Consider the following 22846-nt stretch of genomic DNA (forward strand, 5'->3'; position numbering starts at 1 on the left):
TCTCTCCCTGTGTTGTGTTGCTTATGAGAGGCCACCACTTCTCTATATATACAATGGAAGTTGGCTCCAAAGTATCACCAATGGGTTTTTCCACGACCATGTGGCACCCACCCAGGCCATCCCCCCCAAGGAGTTCCAAAAATCTCTACAAATTTACTCCAAAAATTGATTTTTCCACTCACTTGAATTCCTTATATTTCTTTGCTCCCAACTTCAATGCTGTAAAGACCAGCAAAAGCTTCATATTCTAACCTTCGAGCTCATTCATCCTTGCTACATTTCGAGATTCCCACATCTTCAAATCAATAGCTTTAAAACTTTAAAAAACCATACGTGGCCCTTCAACTTCTATGCACTGCCAACTTCAACTACCATATCTTTTTGCTCGCACCTCCAATTGGCGAATTGTAACTTCCGTTTCACTTCAAATATTGCATTCCCATCTCTAGAAACCCTGGCAAAAGGTAAAATCCACTGGGTGCACGTATCCCAAGGCGGGTAAAACCTTGGGTAAAATTGACACATATTCGATCCCAAAGGAAACTTCAAATGTATGTAAATTGGCTATTTTAACTTTGATTTGAAATCCGAGAAGATCACCATTAAAAGCAAAAACGAGCACTTTCCACCATAACTTGACATATCACTAAGCCATCATCCCATGTGCACCATCCGATGCAAATTTGCAAAACACTCTGTCATTCAACTTGTCATAACTTGCACTTTAGGGTTCCAATTCAAGTCGTTTTTGAACAGCCTCGGAGAGCCACTTGAAGAGCATAATAATCACCTTCAAAAATGCACTTTTTTCAGCGTTAAATATCCCCATTTGAGTAACCCCAAAACGAGACTTTTTAGCTTCTGAAACCACAAAAACATACATATTCATAATCCCTTTGCTTGCACTTAGTCTTCACGCCTGCTCAAACACTCTAGCACACACCTATAAACATCCATAACCCTTCTTGTCACCATTTTCAACATCGACTTTCTTTGGCTGCACCATTGTATGACCATCGATCCCTCATAGGGGGGGGGGGGGCTCACTACTTAGTCGTGTTGTAGGACCAACACCTTATCAAGCTCGTCTAGTTGGTTTTTGAAATATGAAGTCACTCACTTATGACTCCTATATACACTCAGCTAGTGGTAGAATTAATTTTGTAATATCCTTTGAGGTGGGTAAAATTCCTTTTCTTGAGGGGCTAGGGTAAGGGGGCCGATAAAAAGCCGCCCCCCAAAAGGAGGACTGGTGTCCCCCCCACGTTAAGAGCCCCCTGAACCAGTTTAGGGACACCAACACTTAAATGGTGAGTTGGACAACGCATTTCAAAACGGATCTGGTCCGTCGGATCAAGGGTTCGATCCTTGTTGGCGTCATGGCTTGCTTTACCTGCTGCACTGGATCCCTATTCATGGCGTTTTTTGATACACACGAAAAATGTCGCGGCATCGATTGTGAGCTCTGCTGTTTCACTGCTTGCGCTAAGATTTTAGCTGTCGGTAGGGTTTAGCACGGGCTTCATTTTGCGCCCCTGCACACGAGATTATGTCCACAGTGTTGTTCACAACCTGCTTGCTCGCTTAGGTGGCCTAAAGTTGGCCCCTTTACCCTAAGGCGTGCTACTTTCTACCTACCTAGGCGTGTTGTAGGACCAACACCTTATCAAGCTCGCCTAGTTGGTTTTTGAAATATGAAGTCACTCACTTATGCCTCCTATATCCACTCAGCTAGTGGTAGAATTAATTTTGTAATATCCTTTGAGGTGGGTAAAATTTCTTTTCGTGAGGGGCTAAGGCGTGCTACTTTCTCTCTCTCTCTCACGCTCGCAAACGCAAACACGGTGCTATAAGCTGTTAGCTGGATGTTACGTTTTGGAGCTCATACGCTGACAAAAATTCAAACGAAGTCCTGCATTCCTCGGAAAGAGCTGAATAAGCTGACTGCCCATCTAAATTTTTAACAGAAGATACCATGCGTCTGCAACGAGTATATATCCCGTTTCTAGGGGCACTGTGCGATGAACAAAGGTTTACGCATGCTTGACTGCAGTGAGTTAGCTTCTTTGCAATCAAGAGGAATGGACACTTGGGCAGCTGGCAGTGGGTCCACAAGCTTCTCAGATGAGAGTGGACGTCTTCGAGAGTACAGGCGTGTAGAGCCTGTATACGACGCTTTTGTATGTCCTCTAACTAAAACAGTCATGCAGGACCCTGTGACATTGGAAAATGGTCAGACGTATGAACGGAGTGCTATTGAGCGATGGTTCCTTGAATGCAGTGCAAATGGCAGGCCTCCTGTTTGCCCCATGACGCAAAAGGAGCTTGAAAGCACTTATTCGAAGCCGAGCATTGCCCTTCGAAATACAATCCTTGAATGGACTGCAAGGAATGAGGCTGCCCGATTGGATAATGCAAAGATTTATCTCACTTCAGAGGCGCCACATGACATTCTTGATGGCCTCAATGACATTCAAAGCCTGTGCTTGAAAAACAATATTAATAAGCTGAAAGCAAGAACATCTGGCCTTATACCTCTGATTGTTGATTGCCTAAAGCGCGAAGAGAAGGTGCGATGCTCAGCTCTTGCAACACTCCGTGTCCTGGCAGACGACGAGGATGACAACAAGGTAGTGCTCTCTTACTCCCTATTTTGCATCGCACGCGCGCGCATGCGCACACATATATGAGAGAGAGAGAGAAGAAGAAGAAGAAGAAGAGAGTTTTAACGTCGTAGGAAACTATCCCAAGAGACCTTAAAGATCTAGCCGACGAGGAGTTGAACTCAAGACCTGTTATTAGAGAGAGAGAGAGAGAGAGAGAGAGAGAGAGAGAGAGAGAGAGAGAGAGAGAGAGAGAGAGGACCTTTCCTTTCCCTCAATTCTCCTCACCCCTTGAGCTATCCCAAGAAGGGAGAGAGAAAACCCTTGCTCTCAAGTGATATGGCTCTTTCTTTTACCATATCCGAGGCTCTGCAGCAGGAAATTGGTGACTGTGTTGAGGTTCTCTCTCTTAGAGACATCGTCAGTTGACTAGTCAGATGTTCCTATGCTGGGGTTAAAATCTGAGAGTGGCTAACATGTTGATTAGCCATTGCGGATGAAGGCAAAGTGGAGGACTTTATCTTGTTGGGCAGAGGTACTTTCATTGCTATCGTCTATCACAGGAGCTTGCTTGTAGGGTCGTCGGTTGCTCTCCTCTCGCTTTTGGGGGATAGGAGCATCTCCTGAGGTCTCTTATGTTCACAGAATAAAGTCCCTTTTCTCGCTGAAAGAGAGAGAGAAATGAAATGTTATATTAACGTCTTCATAAGGCCAAAGTGACCTATGAGACCAGAAAGTTACAATGCGGTGTATCTGATACAAAGTCAGATTAACAATTTAAATTAAACTAGGATAACAAAATATAAATACTGCGGAATCCTAAACTAAGCTGATAGGCGTGAAATGTGTGAACTAAGTAGTACAATGTGTAGACAATATGGGAGGGAAGTAGAGATCCATCTTCATCTGCACTCTGGATGACGAAAAAGTATGGCTCGAATCCTTTGCTGTAGCCTCCTTCGAAATTGTGTAGGTCCTCTTCTCCATCGGGGTCGTCTAGATCTCCCTAGCTCCAATGCTCGGTCTATGAGAATGCCAGTAGTGCGGGCAGACCTCTGCACTGTTGGCTGCTCCTCTGTCTGTTCTTCTGGGTGTACAATATCTAGTGTAAAGAAATCTGTGATCTGTCTCTGGGGTTGTCTCTCTTCAGCTCTCCTCAGTAAAGTTTCTCTATGTCTGTGTAACTCAAGTAGATATAGCCCAAGACATCTCTGATCCTCATAACTCATGACCCTAGATAGAGGCCCAAAACCTTCTCTAAATAGACAATGAAAACGGCCTCGTATCTCATAGTACACTATGCAATGACATATGTAATGTACCTCTGTCTCTGGCTCTAGATGGCATAAGCGGCATATCCTGCTATCTGCTGGTGTCCCTCTGAATCTGCTAGTTTCAATCTCGAGCTGATGTGAGGACGTGCGTATCTGGCCAATGGCACAACGCAAACCATGAGAAAGATGCGTGTCCATATAGCTAGGTCGAATCACAAACCCATCCCCTGTGAGGTTTAGAAGATGCTCTCTATAGAAAGCTATCTTTGTGCCCAACTCTTGTATCGGCTCTATCCATGTCCTCCTCGTGTCCAGCTGGATCAGATCCTGACGAATGAGTCTATTAATCTCTACCCGCGTTAGAGACCTCAAGGGTGCCTGTAGAGAGTATTGAAAAGGAGGCAACCTATCCATGGTGAAATCATGTGTCTGAAACCATGTGCCATCTGTGCATACGAGCATGATGTATCCCCATTAAGAGCTAATTGTCTGGAGGACTCTAGAGCCACCCTGGCATATCTGTCTCTGGCAGTATCCCACAGACTGTGTACAAAGGAGACTGATCTGGGAAGCGCCTCAATCTCCATAGGGGGGGGCAGCTAATTCCGCTCGAATGATATCATGTGGTACGGAAGCCTTGACTCTAATCAGCCGAGAGATCATAGATACAAGGGGCTTCTCCATACGCCTCCAACCATCCTGGCCTACAGAAGGTCCCCAATCCTGCACCCCATATAACATAGTAGAGGCAACCAAAGTATCAAAGAGCCATAACTTTGTCCTAGGTTCCTGGAACTGAACCTGCGAACACATCCTCTCCATTCCTCCCAGAGCCGCACCAGCTCTAGTTAGTCTAGTCTCTGCTGCGCTTCTCAAAGAAAATCTCGGCCCAGTAAAGACTACCCCCAGGTAAGGGTATGCATCTGTATACTCCACAATCTCCTGACCATATTTGAAAGTAGGTACTGATCTCCTGACCCATTGCGGTGTGGTGTTAAACACCATAACCTTGGTTTTACCTAGGTTTACACACAATCCACTATCCTCTACAAAACTGCGTAGTGCATCCAAATGTTGTTGCATACCTTCTGGTGAGTCAGATATCAGCACAATATCATCAGCATATAGCAACAATGGGATCGACGTCCCTGCCAGCTGGGCACCCCTGTCACCCTCTCTGTCAATGTAATCAGACACGTCATCAACATACATACCAAATAGAGTAGGAGACAATGGGCAGCCCTGTTTCACTCCAATAGTAGAGTGAACAAAATCAGACATCCCTTCCAGAGTGCGTACATGTCCCATTATTGATCTGTACAAAGCCATAATCAATAATGTACAAAATCACGTACATGTCCCATTGATCACATCCCTTCCAAATCACCTCTATGGGCACCCCCATCTCCTGTAGTCTGCACATCAATTGAGCTCTTGGTACCATGTCAAATGCTTTGCGAAAATCCACAAAGCTACAATAGATCTGTCTCCCGTGTGCTCTGCCCTCCTCAATGATGGCCCTGAGTGTCAGAATATGATCAAGAGTGGAGAAACCCCTCCTGAAGCCGGCCTGACCCTTTGCTCGTATACCCTCGCCCTCTGCCCAATTACTCAAGTGTTGCTCCATAATAGATGCATACAACCGTGCCAATGTGTGTCCAACCATAATAGTGCTGTAGTTCCCAGGCTAAGTAGGGTCACCAACCTTGAGGATGGGCACAATATTAGACAACCTCCAAGTCTCAGGTAACCCCTCACACATGGCACGATTGAACAACACTGCGAAAACCTCCATCAGCATATCCCTGGCATGTATAAAGTGCTCCGCTACTCCTTTGTACCATCTCAGATGTAAAGAAAGTGCTCGTAGCTGGGCAAGGCTTGGTAGGGTCTGGAAGGGGTTCTGTCCAAGAACCGTATATAATGATGTCGCATATTGGCCCCACACATCAGGTGAAGTAATCACTGGGGGAGGGGAGTGCTCATGGAAGAGTCGCCATGCCTCTCCCGAGTCCCTACTCAAGAATACTGATATAAGTCTCGCTCCATCTGAGCTAGGTAAGCTCGCTTCTTCCGTCGCACAAGGCGTCGGAAAGCAATCCGAGACTGTCTGTAAGTGATGACTCCTAAAAGAAGATTCCTCTGAAGCTGGGCTCTCATCTCTTTGCACTCCTCATCATACCGGGTGTGTGACCTGCCTTCTGATGTCTGGGTTGTACTATATTGAAATTTTACGGATAGTCTCAAGAGTACTGCTATGCCCACTGGCCTGGCTCCCACAGTGAAATCCTGAATGCAGGGGACAAAGCTCGGTTGTGTCATAACATAATCCACTGTACTGGCCCCATGTCTGTGTGGAAAGCATGTGAAACCGGCTGCTCTAGGAAATCGTTGTAAACCATTAAGTATGGCTAATGCGTGTGTAGTCGTCATTTCCATGAGGTATCTCCCGTACTCTGTCTGCTCTGTCATCTGAGCATCTGTCAAGTCCCAACTCACCCACATCCAGCTCTCTAAGCATCTCATCTGAAGTGTCGTAGAAGACTTGTCTGTGAGTTGCCCGTTCGGGCATTGAAGTCCCCTAAGAGAATGATATCACCGTCCCTAGAAAACTCCCATATGGCATCATCTAGTATAGAGAAAGGCGACTGCCCTCTGGATGTAACATATACTGATGTACTGGGAGGAAAGTAACATATGGCAATATATAGGAATCGACCTGTGTCAGCTCTCAGTCTCACCCACATATATCTAGCATGATCATCTCTTCGTACAATATGTAGTAATGGTTGTAGTTCCTCTCTGAATAGCACTGCTACTCCTCCTGAACCTCTACTCCCATGCTTAGATCTCGCATTTGTCCTGTGAGTTCTCCCATCTGTATCCCACCACATGTGGCATCACCTATCCAGGGGCCTGATGAGTCTTTGAGAAGAATACAATATCCTTGCCTTTGAAACTGTCCTCAAATGCACCCACGTCCAACCTCATAGACCCATTACAATTCCAGGTAGCCATCTTCAGTGTGGTCCCATAGGTCTCGCACCGTCATGCGTGCGCCGCTCTAAAATCACCACCCGTCCATCTCTGTAGAAGGCTATCTTTCCCTTATTCCTTGCGGCTGTAATCTCTGGCATTACCTCTCTCATATGTGCGAGCTGTGAGAGAGTCGGGTCATCACCGAGGAAAATACCTGTCTTTTTGAGAGTAGGCCTCTTCCTCAAGAATTCCTTCTTCTCTTCCAACGAGGGGAAGCGCAGTATGAGAGCTCTCCCCTTTGAAGACTCTCCTGTGCCAACACTTTTCTTACCTACCCTCCATGCCTTTGTGTGCAAAGGCTTCTCCATCCCCATCATGGATGTAAGGCTTGTGACCTCTTTCTCCACATTGTTTATGTCCTTGAGACCGGTCACTCTCACATGCAGTGCTCGCATCCGCCTTCTTTGTTCCTCTTCGAGGGTCATGTTGATAACCGTCGGTGTACAAGGAGTTTCTTGACCTTTCCCTTTCTTGGCGACCTCAATCCTTTTTTCGGCCTCGTCTGTCTTTTTTGTGTCCTTGTTATCATCTCCGTCCATGAAGATGTCTTTGCCACACTCAGTTTCTCTTCCTCTGTGATCATCCTTACCTGCTCCTTGATTTCCTTGATTTCATCTATTACCGAGGGTTGAAATTCGCCTTCCTCTAGTCCAATGCTTACTCTATCAGCAAGCTCCTGTTTAAGGGCTGAGACTTCTTTTTTGAGTGTCCGTATCTCGGCGTTTGGGTTCTCCTGTTTGAGGGCTGAGACTCCTTCTTTGAGTGTCTGTATTTCTGCGTTAAGGCTCTCTTTCTCCTTCTTCCATTGTGCGCCTTCATTGAAGACCATCTGAAGGAGGTTGGCCTTCTCCTTCCACCATCCTTCCATCTCTGTTTTCCACTCCTTCATTTCCCTCTCCATCTGCGCCATCCGCTTGTTCGTGAGCATGAAGGTTGCCTTTGCTCGCGACTTGCAAACAGGTGAGACATTGACGGCTTCCGTGTCCTGTGCAAGGTCCTGACCCTGACGAAATAATGCCTTCACATTGCCTTCACCATTTTGCAAAGCAAACTCAGTGTCTAAGAGTGCACCTTTGGCGTTGCCAAGCTTTAGCTTACACGCTGAACTATTTGTCAAAATTTGTGTCTTCATTTTGTCTAAATTGTTGCTCTGTTCTCTTGCAATCTCTTCAGCAGCACAAGAACCTTCATCTATGTTTTCCTTTTCCCGGCAGATATCGAGGTATCTTAGCGCTTTTCGGTATTTCCGCAGAGCCATCTTATAATCACCTTTCTTGAAGCAATCATTCCCAAAACTCTTGATGGCCTCAAGTGCAGCAATCCACCACACACAATCTGCTGGTTTATCATCAAGATCCTCTGGCCAATCTGGGTACAAATCACCTTCACTAAATAGACCAGCAACACCATCTTCTTCTCCTTCTTGCAGTTCACCACAATTTGCAATCAAAACTTCCTCTATTGGGCAGTCTGGATCACCAGTAGGGGTATGCTCTATGTTGCGGACAACCCCCATTCCTTTCAAAACTCTTCCAAAAACCACATGTTTCCCATCTAAATGGGAAGTGCGCGTAGTTGTAATGAAGAACTGAGAACCATTTGTGTTTGGTCCTGCATTTGCCATGGATAGCATCCCTTTATGCTCGTGATTCAAATTCAAATTTTCGTCTTCAAACTTTAGCCCATAAATAGATTCTCCTATTGTGCCATTCCGAGCAGAAAAATCGCCTCCTTGGATCATAAAACCTTTGATGACCCGATGAAAAGGAACTCCCTTGTAATAGAGTGGACATCCAGTCTCCTTCCCAATGCCCTTTTCTCCTGTGCAAAGAGCTCTAAAGTTTTCCGCAGTTCGAGAGAGAGAGAGAGAGAGAGAGAGAGAGAGAGAGAGAGAGAGAGAGAGAGAGAGAGAGGAGTTTCATCGCGTCGAACATGCCCTCCACGCTACACCTGTGGCGACGAACTCCTTCCCCTCCATCGTGCAAACTTGCAGGTCTTGGCGCCCTCTTCTGGCAGCCCCCCCCCCCGTGCTGATCTTGCTCCTCCCGTTTCAACCTGGACGCGGCCGTAATCCGCCTGTTGGTTCCCCTTCCCTTCTTCCATCCTCACCATCCCATCCTTTCCTATGGTGCTCTTGCCGATGACGTATTTGCTTTCTGCCTTATTTTTACACACGGATTTTTTCTTTCGGTTCCTTTCTTGTTTGCTTGCTGCCTGATACGCACGTATGTGATTTTTTCTTTGTTTGTGATTGGTGTTTTGTCTGCATGCTTGCATGTCTCTTTGCATGTGTCTACCTATCTTCTTGTGGGTGGTGTGTGTGTGTGTGGATGATTGCCTGTTGCATGTTTTTGCCTATTTTTCTGTTTAATTCTCTTGTTTTTGCTCAATAGGATTAGGTGTTTAGGGTTTGTGGTGGCCATGGAGGGTTGGCCTCTTCTTCAGCTTGTTCCATCCAATGTTTTTGCTTATGCAGGTTGTAGAAGGTCACGATCTTGCCAAGAATGGCTTTGAGGCTCTCTCTCTCTCGGAGTTTTGATGCAAAGTCTTTGGCGGTGGTGGTGCCGATTCTGCTCGGATGCGCCGTAGATTACGGCCTTGGAGACCTTGAGTTGGCAATTGGAGATTCTTGGTTGGAGTTTTCGGCCTCTTTGTCGAAGTCTGGGTGGCTTGCTTCTTCTACAACTCTCTACTTCTTTCTTTACTCCCCTACTCCTAGCTTTTATCGTATCATCCATCTTTTGGAACTTTGTATCACTGGTAGTTTTTCCCTAATGGTTCGTGGATGTTGAAGATTACATGGGTTTTTCACTATTAAATCCGTATTATTCTGTATGCCTACGGGCAGATGTAATGCCTTTGGGCCCCTAACTCTGATTACGTACTACAAAAGGGTATCAAGCCCCACTTTTTTGGGAGAGAGAGAGAGAGAGAGAGAGAGAGAGAGAGAGAGAGAGAGAGAGAGAGAGAGAGAGAGAGAGAGAGTTTTTATTTTTATTTTTTTTAACGTCTATAAAGAGGCCGAAATCGGCCTATGAGACAAATCAAAGTACATGAGGTGGGTGTCCTCTGTGTATCCATAAAGGATAAAAGGGTACAAAAGTAAAAGTAAACTATCCTGTGTAATGTCTGGGGGAAGGTGATACAAAGAGGGTGGGGGTGGAGCTCCAAAAACTGGGGGAGAGATGCAATCCTATATGCTGGGGTAAATACAATCATGAGATGCTATCCTATCTCTAACTCCATCTAGTCCCATAATCAGGGTGTAATACATGATGCATGGATGGGTAGGGTGCGGACAATCCGCGTAAGATGGCGGCTGGATCTGCAAAAGCCCGAGTACGTCGCTCCTCCAAGGATCTGTAGTAGTGCTCCTGGATCTCCTGGATTTCTCTTTGGTGTAGGCGGGGTGCCCTACGTCCATGTGTGTGTGGGCGTCTGCGAGCTCGGACCTCCTCAGCTTGCTGTAGAGTCACTCCTCTCTGGGTGGTCGAAAGTGATGGTGCTGCTATGGTCCTTTGGAAAAAGTCCGTGAGCTGTGTCTGGCGCTCGTCTCTCATCCCTAGTGCTGCCTGGAGGAGGGAGTCCCGATGCTACTGTGCCTCTATGAGGAAGCGACCGAGCTGTCCTCGCTGGTCTCTGTACTCAAAGATCTGATGTAGAGTGGGCTGATCTGCAAACAAGGTCAGATATCTGCCTCTAATCTCCTCATATGCTCTACATCTGCATACGTAATGCTCCTCGCTCTCAACCTCTGTTGTGCAAAGTTTGCATATCCTCTCTGCTCTGGGGACGTGCCGCTCTCCCTGCCTCAATCTCTAGCTGGTGTGATGATACTCTGAGCTGTCCGATGGCGACCCGTGCTCTATGTGGCATATAGACATCCATGTATCTCGGTCTCTGGATGAAACCATCTGCTACAATAGTGAGGAGGTGGTCTTTGTAGTACTGCCTCTTCGTGGGAAGAGGCTCTCAGGGTGTGATCCATGTCTCCCTGATGTATAGCTGCCAAAGATCCTGTTTGAGAACTCGATTCCTCTCGGTGTGTGAGAGGCGTATGTGAGGGGAGTCGGGATCATACTGAAAAGGGGGCAGATCCGTGATGTCCAAGCCATGGGATGTAAACCACTCTATGACCTGTGAGTACCATGCCCTCTTGTCCCCCTCCTGATGCAGCTGTATCGATGCCTCAAAAGCTCTGCGGGTGAGTCTGTCTGGTGGGAGCTCTCGCATGCGCTGGATGAAACAAACTGTCTGAAAGAGAGGCTCTACTAGCATCGGTGGGGTAGCTAGCTCTGCTCTGATGATATCATGTGGTACTGAGGGTTTGCTGTGGAGCAAACGGGAGATCATGATGATCTGTGGGCGCTTTATCTGTGTCCATAGGGATGCGGATAGCCCTGGAGCCCATACAGCTGCTGCATACATCATGGCAGGTGTGACTAGCGCTCCAAGGTGTCCAGCGCTGCATATCCTTGTGTAAGCCGGTCTCGGGCTGCGTGTGCCATGGAAAATCTACCAGTGGTGCCAGTGAAAGTCACCCCCATGTATACATATGAATCAACCACATCGACCTGCCCGCCTGCTGCTGTGAGTACTGCTCGGCTCCGCACTGTCCTGGAGGTGTGAAAGATCATGACCTTGGTCTTGCCAAGGTTCACTGTGAGCCCTCGATGTGTGCAGAAATCATCCAAGGCTCGTAGGTGGCTCTGTAGTCCCTCCTGTGTCTCAGAAACTAGAATGATATCATCAGCATAAAGCATAATATGTACTGGTATACCTGCCAAGTCTGATCCCGCCCCTCCTGCGCGTAGAATATCTGATATCTCGTCGATGTAGAGACCAAATAGAGTCGGGGAGAGGGGACATCCTGGCTTTACACCAATTGTGCTAGCAATGGAATCCGATAGTCTACCTGGGTAGCGCACTCTACCAGAGACCTGTGCGTATAAAGAATGAATGGCCCATATCATCTCAGATGGTATCTGTAGCTCCCGAAGCTGCTGGAAGAGTCTCTCTCTAGGGATAGTGTCAAAGGCCTTGCGGAAATCCACAAAGCAGTAGTAGAGTCTCCTCTTTCGTGCTTTCGCTCCATCGATCAGGTAGCGAAGCACGAAAATGTGTTCAATAGTCAAGAAAGTGCGTCGAAAGCCTGCTTGTTCAGACGCTCGTATCCTTGATGCCTCTGCATGCGTGCTAAGCTCTGCCTCAAGAACAGCCCCATATAGTTTGGCCAGTGTGTGGCCAATCATGATAGTCCTGTAGTTCCCTGGATCCAGGGTGCCGCCCGACTTGTGGATAGGCACGATGGTGTGCATAGTCCACTCCTTTGTTAGTCCCTCAACCAAGGCACGGTTGAAGAGACGTGCTATCAAGGAGGAAAGAGTGTCTGCATATATCCAGTGTTCACTCTGTAGTCCAGTGTGATCTGCTGACTACAGAGTGATCTGCTGATCGGCCATGCTGGAGGCGTTGGATGGCACTCTCCACCATGGTAGATGTGAAGAAAGTCGAGGTGGTAGGTCGAGGATCAGATGGCTCTGGGATCAGTGGCTGCCCAGCTATCTGGTACAAGCGCTCGGCATAATCATGCCAAATCTGGGGGTCCTCCAAGGGGGTGGTGGGGCTTGGCTCTCTCAGAATCCTCCATGCTGTGGCGCAGTCTGTACTCATAAGAAGGTGGTATAGCTCAAGCTCTTGTGCCTCCTCGAAGGCCCGCCGTTTACGGCGTGTGATGGCCTTCATCTGTCGTCTGACCTCGTTCTCAGTAATCTCCTCTAAGGCTCGTCGAGCCCGTAGCTGTCTGTATAGATCTTTGCACTCCTCGTCGTACCAGCGATTCTGGGGCATCGTCCCAGAGGGGGGGGGTCGGCCACTGTGGGTAGTGTGTGGAAAGTAGCTTAGGGCTGAGGTGTGTAGAACTGCTGAGAGCTGGCTAGTGAGTGTAGAGAGTGGTGTGTCTGGGTCGAGAGTGTAGATCCCCTCATATAGATGTGATGAGTAGACGTGGGCTAGCTCATGTGTGAAGTGTATAGTGGTGTATGGTGTGGATGTAGGTGGTGTATGTGAGATGAGTGAGCCAGAGAGAGAGAGAGAGAGAGAGAGAGAGAGAGAGAGAGAGAGAGAGAGAGAGAGAGAGAGAGAGAGAGAGAGAGAGAGAGAGAGAGAGAGAGAGAGAGAGAGAGAGAGAGAGAGAGAGAGAGAGAGAGAGAGAGAGAGAGAGAGAGAGAGAGAGAGATGAAATGAAATAAAATGTACTATTAACGTCTTCGAAAGGCCATGGTGACCTATGAGGGAGATCAAATGAAACAAAATGTACTATTAACGTCTTCGAAAGGCCATAGTGACCTATGAGACCTAAAGTTACAAACATATGAACCTAAATGATGAATATCACAAACTGACGACGTGGCATGACCATCAACGGGCAGATTGATGATGTGGCAGCTTGTATGGACATCATGCCACGTGGCAGCAATACAGAATCCCCCAAAAGGCAATGGCAGGGTGATGTGGCAGATTGTACGGATTTTTGCGTTTCACGCTGGCTGCAAACGTAGCAGGGCTGTATGGGATTCTGTTTTTTGCCCTGGCTGCTTTTTGGCAGTTTTTGGAGCTAGTTGCTTTTGGGATCCCTTGATTTTGAGTTTAACTGCTTTTGGGGCTCTGATACCACTGTAACAAACTCGGACACACCAAGTCTAGGTTCTGTGGCGACACAATAGAGAAGATTGAAATTTTGCAGTCATTTCGTCTTTCAGTTCTGCACAAACACAACCACATGTTAGAGTGTTCATCGATCAGAATCAATTCCGGGAATTCCCATGTCGAAGTAATGTGATTGTCGTCTTTGTACAAGTGCTAGATGTGTCATGTCTAGTGCGTCGATACTTAGAGTTAGTGTCTACTGAATTGGTTTATGGCCTCTGTCTGTTTTTGCAAGCGTAATCAAGGGCGATTACAATTCTTTCAAGAGGGGGGGTCACAAACTGATGACGTGGCATGACCACCCGCGAACAAATTGATGATGTGGCAACTTGTACGGACATCATGCCACGTGACAACAGTACGGAATCCCCCAAAAGGTGCTGGCAGGTTGACGTGGCAGATTGTACGGATTTCTGCACTTCACGTTGGTGGTTGACGTGGCAGGGTTGTACGAAATTCCGTATTTTGCGCTGGCTGCTTTTTGGCAGGTTTTGGAGCCAGTTGCTTTTGGGATCCCTTGCTTTTGAGTTAAGTGCTTTCGAGGCTTTGCTTTTGCTCTCTCTTTGTAAGAATAAAAGGAACCAAAGGGCCTCACTCCTCAGAGCATCTGGACGTAGAGTTTGAGAGCGAGGACCCGTGGGAGTTGTACTTTGCTCAAAGATTAATACAAAAAGAAATACAGAAAGGGGCGCCAATCTTTGGGGCCAATCTCTCTTGGCTTGGAACTACGCTGGGCTGTGTCGACTCATTAATTGTGAAGTGTTTTAAGTGAATCTCTATTGTGTCACGGCAGAACCTAGACTTGGGGTGTCCGAGTTTGTTACAATGAAAAAGGGCTATGGTGATCCTAATGCGTGAAAAAATTAGCTACAAGGGGGGAGGGGTTGAAGTATAGCAAAGATGGCTCCCAAAGAAAATAAGTCTGAGGAGGATGGCTGGAGGAGGGGAGATACAAGAGGTTGTGGGGGTACTCATTACGTGAACTGCCTCATGGGTATGTGCAATATGACCACCTCGGTCATACTGAGAAACTGTGGAGGTCTCTCCTGATCCTTGTTTATAAGCTCATGGGGCTTTGTATTCTTTTTGTGCCAAGGTCCGAGCTCCTGTATAGGTGCTAGCCATGTTCTACTAACAATTAACTAAATCATATCTTGTCTAATGTGGTGGTTGACTTGAGATGTGGTCAGAATGAGAGACGACACATCCAAGGAGTACTGAAATGGTGGCGATTTAGCGTAGGACCTAGCTTGGCATTTTGTGGGTGTCACAAGGCAGGCACCACGTGCCAATAGAAAAGAACAGATTGAACAGACTTTTAGCACTTCAATAACAACTGAACTGAAATAGAGAGAGAGACAACACGCGACACGAAGTGGCGGAATTCCACCCCAGAGAGTATTGGCCCCAAACCTTGGCGCCCCTTTCGGTATTTCTTTATATTGCATCAACACAGTACAAGCCGGTACTCCAGACTCTGCACCTTCTCCTAGAAGCATGCCAGAGAATGAGCCCTAACCTCACATTTAAAGGCCCTTAGCCTAAAATGCAATTACAGTGAAAAGCCTTCAAACTCAAAAGCATCTGGTCCAAAAGCAAAGCCAAAAAGCTGCCAGTGTAAATCACGGAAATCCGTACAGCTTGCCACGTCATCAACTAGCGCAACGCGGAAATCCGTACAGACTGCCACGGCATCATGCCAACGCAATTTTTGAAAATCTACCACGTCATCAGTTTTTGCGTGTGTCCGGATCCTACTTTATTTTCTTCCTTTATGTCACTTGGGGCCCCATTGAACGGGGTCCCCATAAGTTGGTAGGACTTCTTCTGTTACTTGTTCTTCTTAGGGTTTAGCCCCCTTGGCCACATCTGTAAGTTGGCTCCATTCTTTAGGCTTTGACACGTCAACAGTTTGTTACAGTGACCCTCTAGCAGGACGTCATGTCCAGGCTGGTCATAGTTGCATACCCTCTTTTGCACAGTACAGTCATTTCAGCATAAGCATTTTCCACAGCATAGAATCCTTTTTGCCAAAGTACACATTTTTCACAGTTGAAAAGTAAGTAGGGAAATTTGCTAAAGAACTATTAAAGAAAATCATTGGCACTCAGTAGAAGCAGAAGAAGCAGGGACGCAAGGAGGTAGGCACCCAACAGTCAGGTAACACCTCAGGAGCCCTAGCGTTTTTCTCAAGATCAAGAAGACCAGCGTTTTCAGCAAGGAGAACCAGCGTTTTCAGTTTCAGCCCTTAGCGTCGAGAGAACCTTCAACTCCGTTGCAGATTCTTGCCGGATTTCCCATCACGACCCTGATCAGCCTGGCGTTTCCAGATCCAGCAGACCTCTTCTCCAATTTCAGCCCAGATCAGCGGCCAGCCAGCGTTTTTGCATTTCAGCCCTTGCACGACCTGGCGATTTCAGATGAGCAGTAGCACCGCCAACAGTTGCAGATTGTAGCAGAGCATCTAGCATTTTCAGTTTTCAGCCTTGACGTCGTTTTCACGTGCACATCTAACTCTATGTGCATGTGGACAAGCTACTTCATGACAAGGGTTCATTTAGCTTAGGAAGTGTTATGGCACTTTTGCGAGTCTGTTCCCAGACCGTGCATGTCTAGACACTTAGAGTAGTTGCATTTCCTCTGGTTGCACACAGCATGATCGTCAGCAATACCATCAGAATCCATCAGGAGCATTTTACAGTGCACATAACCTATTTTCCCTAATTTAGCCATTTTTCACTTATTATTATTAAGTGACTTTGTTGGAAAACTGGGTAGGGCAACTTTGGCAAGTTAATATAAAAGAAAAGCTAGCGCTAGCACTTTCTGGCAGAAGAGGCAGCAAGGACCCAGTGTCTGGCAGTGTACCTTCTCAGCAAGACCCCCGACAGACAATTTTCAGCCATCAGGACAACCTAGCGTTTTCAGCGTTTGCAAATCAGCCCCAATGTTTTGCAACTTGCGGATCAGCTTGGTGTTAGCAGATTCACAACAGATCCTCTAGCGTTTTTGCAACAGACAACAGATCATCCCAACGTTTTTGCCACAGAGAAGATCACGTTCAGTAAGTATGACGGTAAGATGGATGCTAGTGTTATTCATTCTTGGTTGCATCACTTTAATGCTTATTTTGCGACAACTAAGAAGACAGGGAATAGCAAGGTTTTGACGGCAGCCATGTACCTTGCCAGTGGTGCCATTAATTGGTATCAAACATGGCAAGAGACACAGTTGGCCGTGCACCTAGAGGAAGCCGACAAAGGCGTGTCCCTCTCCTTCAATTGGGTCGACTTCCAAGACAAGCCCAAGGCGCGGTTTATGCCACCTCAGTACCTAGCACGATTGAAGGACTATTGGCGCAGTCTCAAGCAAAATGATTTGCCAGTTATGTCTTTTTCTAACCATGTTTTGCAGCTCGGCACTCAATTACGCAAATCGGATGATGAGCGTAGTGGACGACTATATCAGGTTTGATGTTTAAGTCCTCGACCCCTTAGATCTCAACAAGGCGGTAGCGATTGCTCTCGCGCAGGAGATGAAGCACAATAAGGGAAAGCCGAAGGAGAACAAGACTTCTCAAAGTACCTCTCAGACTTCTCAGAATGGTAAGAACGGTAAGAATGGTAACTCTTTTAACCAATCTTTCTTGAGTCTCTCAGAAAAGAACTCACAAAATGAATCTAAGGGTAAAGCTAACACAATTGCTAAACCTAAGCTCACCCCAGACGAAAAAACAGCACAAGGAATTTTAGGAGGATACATCACGTCAAAAGAACAAAGCATTTATTCTACGGAAGGTCGATGTTATCATTGTTACGTCAAAGGTCATATAAAGAAAACATGTCCTAAGATTGAATCTATCGAATCTAAAGAACCCACAGAACCCACATCCTCTGATAATGCCATAATGAGAAGACGAGTGTGACCCAAGTTTCTCACGATCCTCCCATTTTGATGAGTCTCTCATTAAGTGTTATGGTCATGTGAAGGGTCAGCGTTTTGTCATATTGTTTGATCTAGGCAATATGCATGATGTGATTAGTGTCTCTCTTGTTGAAAGAGCCCGCTTGGAGGTTAGCAAGACATCTACTTTCGAGGTGTCGGGCTTCGCTCGCTATATGGACTCTCTCATCATAGGAGAGTGCCTTGATGTGTTATATACGGTTCAACAAGTGTCCCTCCGCAGAAAATTTGTAGTATCTCCTCTCTTAGGATGTGATATGCTTTTAGGTATTCGATGGTTTCGTTAGCATAACCCTCTCATTGATTGGGCAGCCAATACTTTCACTTTCAATGCCAAAAGTGATCTCTATTGTCATTCGTGGGAAGGAAGGAAGTTCATTCTTCATCTCTCATTTCTAATGTGCAGGCAAAGATTGAAAAGAATCAGGAGCAGGAGACTCTCTCAGTCTTGTCTTCTGCAAAGCACGACACATATATTTTGCATGATAAAGATGTGATTATTCACAATGACGATGATTTGCATGATAAAGATGTGATTGTTCACAAGGATGATGGTTTAGTTGATGCTTTTTCTAGTGAAGCTAACCTCATTGCAGATTCGATCAATCACGAAGAACCGATCTTGGCTCTCGAGTCAAGATCTAAGGAACCCCCACAGGAAGTATTGTGTATGCGCATGATTAGTTAGTACGCATTGTTCGAGTGTTTCATTCGTGACGGTTTCCTGTATTTTAGTCACAGTCTTTATGTGTTCCCTTTTCATAGGCATGCCATATTGTACGATGAACACGATACACTCGTGAATGAGCAAGGATATATGCGGATTACTAATGAAAAGATGAAATTTGTTGCATTCAAGAAATTCACATTCCATGTCTCGTCCTTGGCATGACACAGTATCCGAAAGAGCACAAGAAGGGTTGAGCATCAAGCACCGGCATTTCCATTGTGATTTGCCACCGTTGATAGATTTAGATCAGAAAGACACGTTTGGATTTCATTTTTTGCATGTGTTTGATGAACGGTTTGACACTCCGTCTCTTTGTTGATCCACATTGCATGCACAATCTTTAAAGAAGAGTAGAATTTTTCCAGTCACTTTCCATGGAATGGGTATGTTTATGTTTTTGTGTTTGAAGTGGTTTCATGAATTTTCCTCCTTGGAGATTCTTGAAGAAGATAGATACACGACTATCGCCGAAGTTGGAGCTTTGACGCAGCCACTGATGACTTTGTCGCTTTCGGCGCGGCCCAAAGAAGCAAGCGTTGCAGACCTTTATGAAGTTTAAGTATCGCACAACCCACACATCAGAGTGGGCCGGCGAAGAGTCCTTCCGAGGATTCATCCAGACGCTGTTGGCGATCTCCCTCGACGCCATACAGTTCGGTACCAGTACCTCACTTTAAAAAGGAGGGGATGTCACGTGCACATCTAACCCTATGTGCATGTGGACAAGCTACTTCATGACAAGGTTCAGTTAGCTTAGAAAGTGTTATGGGCCCTGGCACCTTTGTGAGTCTATTCGCAGACCGTGCATGTCCATACACTTAGAGTAGTTGCATTTCCTCTGGTTGCACACAGTATGATCATCAGCATTACCATTAGAATCCATAAGGAGCATTTTACAGTGCACATAACCTATTTTCCCTATTTTAGCCATTTTTTACTTATTATTATTAAGTGACTTTGTGGGAAACTGAGTAGGGCAACTTTGGCAAGTTAATATATAAGAAAAGCTAGCGCTAGCACTTTCTGGCAGAAGAGGCAACAGGGACCCAATGTCTGGCAGGGCACCTTCTCAGCAAGACCCCCGATAGAAACTCCTAGCGTTTTTTAGCCATCAGGACAGCCTAGCGTTTTCAGCATTTGCAGATCAGCCCCAGCGTTTGCACCTTGCTGATCAAACTGGCGTTAGCAGATTCACAGCAGATCCCCTAGCGTTTTTGCAACAGACAGCAAATTAGCCCAATGTTTTTGCAATTGTAGACTACCATCAGTGTTTTGTAGATTCCCGGCGATAGAACCTTCACTTGCATCAACGTTTTGCATTTTCAGCAGTAAGATACCGTACCGCAGCCCCCAAACCTTGCAGACCTCACCTTCCCGCAGCAGATCCTCGCCGCACGGTTAGATCAGCCAACGTTGCAGATTCAGCCCGCTATTCGCAGATTTCAGCATCTGCGTTTTCAGCGCGTCGTCGTCGCATCGTCGTCATCGCCGTCGTCACCGACATAGAGTCAGAATTCAGCAGATACAAGATTTGCAGATTTCAGCCCTTAGCGTTTTCAAATTTCAGCCCGTCTCGTCGTCGTCATCATCGTCGTCGACATCGTCGGCAAGTCCATTGCATTCAGACCATTAGAGATTTGTGCAATCCATAGTAGACCGCTCTCGCCATAGAGAGTGGGGCCCTTGGAGGAGGGTTTGACAACATTTTGGTGTCGTATTTTTCTCTCTCTATCTCTCAGTCTCAAGACCTTCATTCACAGTGTTTATCCACTTTGTTTGTGATCATTTACACTCTCTCACTAAAGAAACGGAAGGCTCTCCCTTCCGTAAGTAAAAGGAATCCTTGAGCACAGTTTGGAGCACTCATCTTGAGCAAAGTTCAACATTCACTTCCGCTGTACCTTACAGTCATCATCGTCGACACCATCGTCGTCGTCGACATCGTCATCGCAGATCCCCATCTTGACGACGACACCTTCGTCGCCATCGTACCAGATCCCAGACTTGACGATGACATCATCCTCATCATCGTCACAGTCTCCATCGTCTACGTCGACATCATTGTCGTCGTCGACATAGTCGTCATCAATTACTACAACATCTGTACCCCTTAGCATTAACATCTTAGCATTTAGCCATTGTATCAACATAGTGCAAGAATAAAGAAAGTACTTGCTGTGGCAACAGAGCAAGGGGGCCCTTGAGGGTTGGGACCCGACATCCCTGTGTCGTCTCTTTTCTCTCTCTTTCTTTCAGTTCATTACAGTCTTTTCAAGTGAAGTAAAGTGTCCCTTGTGTTTGTGTTTGTGTGCGGAGTACAAGATCCGAGCAAATCCTTATTCTCTTTCGCTGCACCTGACACATCTAGGCATACCAACATGTCGTATATCCTGCCTTTGCCAATTGCTTGGATGATTTTAGAGCCATCCGTGCATATCGGTGTCGACATCTGCCATAAATTGCGAACGAAGGATACTAATCTAGGAAGTGCGTCAACTACAATAGGGGGCACTACCATCTTCGCGCTAATAATCTCATGTGGTACGGAGCTCTTACTCCAGATTCTTCCCCTAGAGCATGGTAATCAAGGTCTCTCCATCAATATCCATCCATTGTAGGTGCGGCCTTGCTCATTTCGATGATCCATTTTAGGACCCCAAACCTAGACACCATAGAAGATGGTAAGAGGTGATGAGCCTATCAAACAACCATAGTTTGGTGCAAAATTGTACCTGAGAATACATCCGCTCCTATCCATCTAATGCAACATATCCTTAAGATTATCCCCAAGAACCTAGCAAACAAAGGGAAGACTGCAATAAACTCTACTCAGTCTCCTACGGCCCATGACCTAGTAAATACATGAATGCCCCAATAAATATGCCACACCATCAAGGATGATAATAAATTGGCCCAAGGGACCAAATACGGTCCCGAGTGGCATAGAAGTGGAAAACTGTAGATACAAGACACTCTGACCTTGGGAAACCCTTCGAAGTTGGAACAGGGGTCCCACTTCATGCTAGTCTACCGAGCGGGCAATATATTTGGCTAGTTGTTAGGTGCAGCGGAATGAATGTTTGCGTTTTGCTCAAGATGAGTGCTCCGAACTGTGCTCAAGGTTCCTTTTGTTCTTATGGAAGGGAGAGCCTTCCGTTCTTAATGGAAAGTGCTATGATCACAAACAAAGTGAATGGACACTGTGCGTGCAAGTGTATGAGACTGAGAGAGAGAGAGAGAGAGAGAAGAGAGATACGACACTAGAGACGTTGTAAAGCCCTCCTCCGAAGGCCCCACTCTCGTCGGCGAGAGTGGTCTACTTATTGATTGCACAAGGGGTACAATGATGATGCATGGGAACTGATGCAACTTGGGACTGTGCCGGTGATGACGACGACGACTCTAGGGCTAAAATTTGTGTTCTTCTATCTGCTGTCCATAAAAACGCTATGGCTGAAAATCTGGGACTGATTTCGGTGGCTGAAACTGACTGTTTTGGCTGCGTTTTTGGGGGCTGAAAATGGGGATCTTCTGCAAATCTCTATGGCTGAATCTGCTGCTGTTCATGCATGCTGAAAACGCTGACTATCTGCGGCTGAAAATAGAAAACGCTGGGGCTGCCTGTAGCATTAGTAAAAACGCTGGCCTATCTGGCACTGTGGCGATGAAAGGAGTGAAACGCCAGGGCTAGGGACTGTGGTGATGAACACAAACGCTAGCTGAATGTGTTGGCGATGAGGCAAGCTGCAAAAGCCAGGTCAGGGGGAGGTGCTAGCGATCTGCAAAAACGCTAGGGCTGAGTGTGGGTGCTGAAGGTATGACAAAAAACGCTAGGGTGTAGAGGTCTTGATGGTTCCTGCTGAGAAGATGCGTGTTGAGCGGGAAGCTCCTGCTGCCTCTTCTGCCATTTAGTGCTAACTTGGGTTTGCTTATATATTAACTTAGCAAAATTGCCCTACCTACTTTTGTTGGAAAGTCACTTAAATTAATAAGTGAAAAATGTCAAAAATAGGGAAAATAGGCTAAATGCATTGGAAAATTTCCTCGATGGAATCTAATGGATTCTGGTGGGAATACTGATGATCATGCTGTGTGCAACCAGAGGATATGCATCTACACTAAGTGACTGGGCATGCACGGTCTACGAATAGACTCACAAAAAGTGCCAGATCACTTCTAATCTAGATTGACTGGACTGACGGGAACCCTGTTATGGTGTAGTTTGTCCACGGACACATAGGGTTGGATGTGTCACGTGACATCCCCTCCTTTTCAAAGTGAGGTACGGGTACCGAACTGTATGGCGTCGAGGGAGATCGCCAATAGCATCTGGAATCCTGGAAGGGACTCTTCGCCAGCCCACTCTGATGTGTGGGTCGTGTGGTACTTGAACTTCATAAAGGTCTGCAACACTTGCTTCTTTGGGCCGCGCCGAAAGCGACACAAAGGCTTCTGTGGCTCCTTCAATGCTTCAACTTTGTCGAGAATCATGCTTCTTTCTTCTTCGAGAATCTCCATGGCTGAAAATT

General features: G+C 46.4%; 1 protein-coding gene and 1 pseudogene across 1 annotated transcript in view; one reads left to right on the forward strand and one right to left on the reverse strand.

The window, feature by feature from the left end:
- The first annotated feature begins 1805 nt into the window (after positions 1–1805).
- The window catches only part of LOC147447151 (U-box domain-containing protein 44-like), a 112186-nt gene continuing 91145 nt past the window's right edge, over positions 1806–22846 (forward strand). The window contains exon 1 of the mRNA XM_086523036.1: positions 1806–2630. Within this exon, the coding sequence (XP_086379162.1) occupies positions 2022–2630 (609 nt within the window). The 5' untranslated portion in view covers positions 1806–2021. The remainder of the gene's footprint in view (positions 2631–22846) is intronic.
- Positions 5151–8691, reverse strand: LOC147447152 (peptidyl-prolyl cis-trans isomerase CYP40 pseudogene; annotated as a pseudogene).

Source organism: Adiantum capillus-veneris, chromosome 11, assembly GCF_014529385.1.
Source record: "Adiantum capillus-veneris isolate H3 chromosome 11, ASM1452938v2, whole genome shotgun sequence".
Lineage (NCBI taxonomy): Eukaryota > Viridiplantae > Streptophyta > Polypodiopsida > Polypodiales > Pteridaceae > Adiantum > Adiantum capillus-veneris.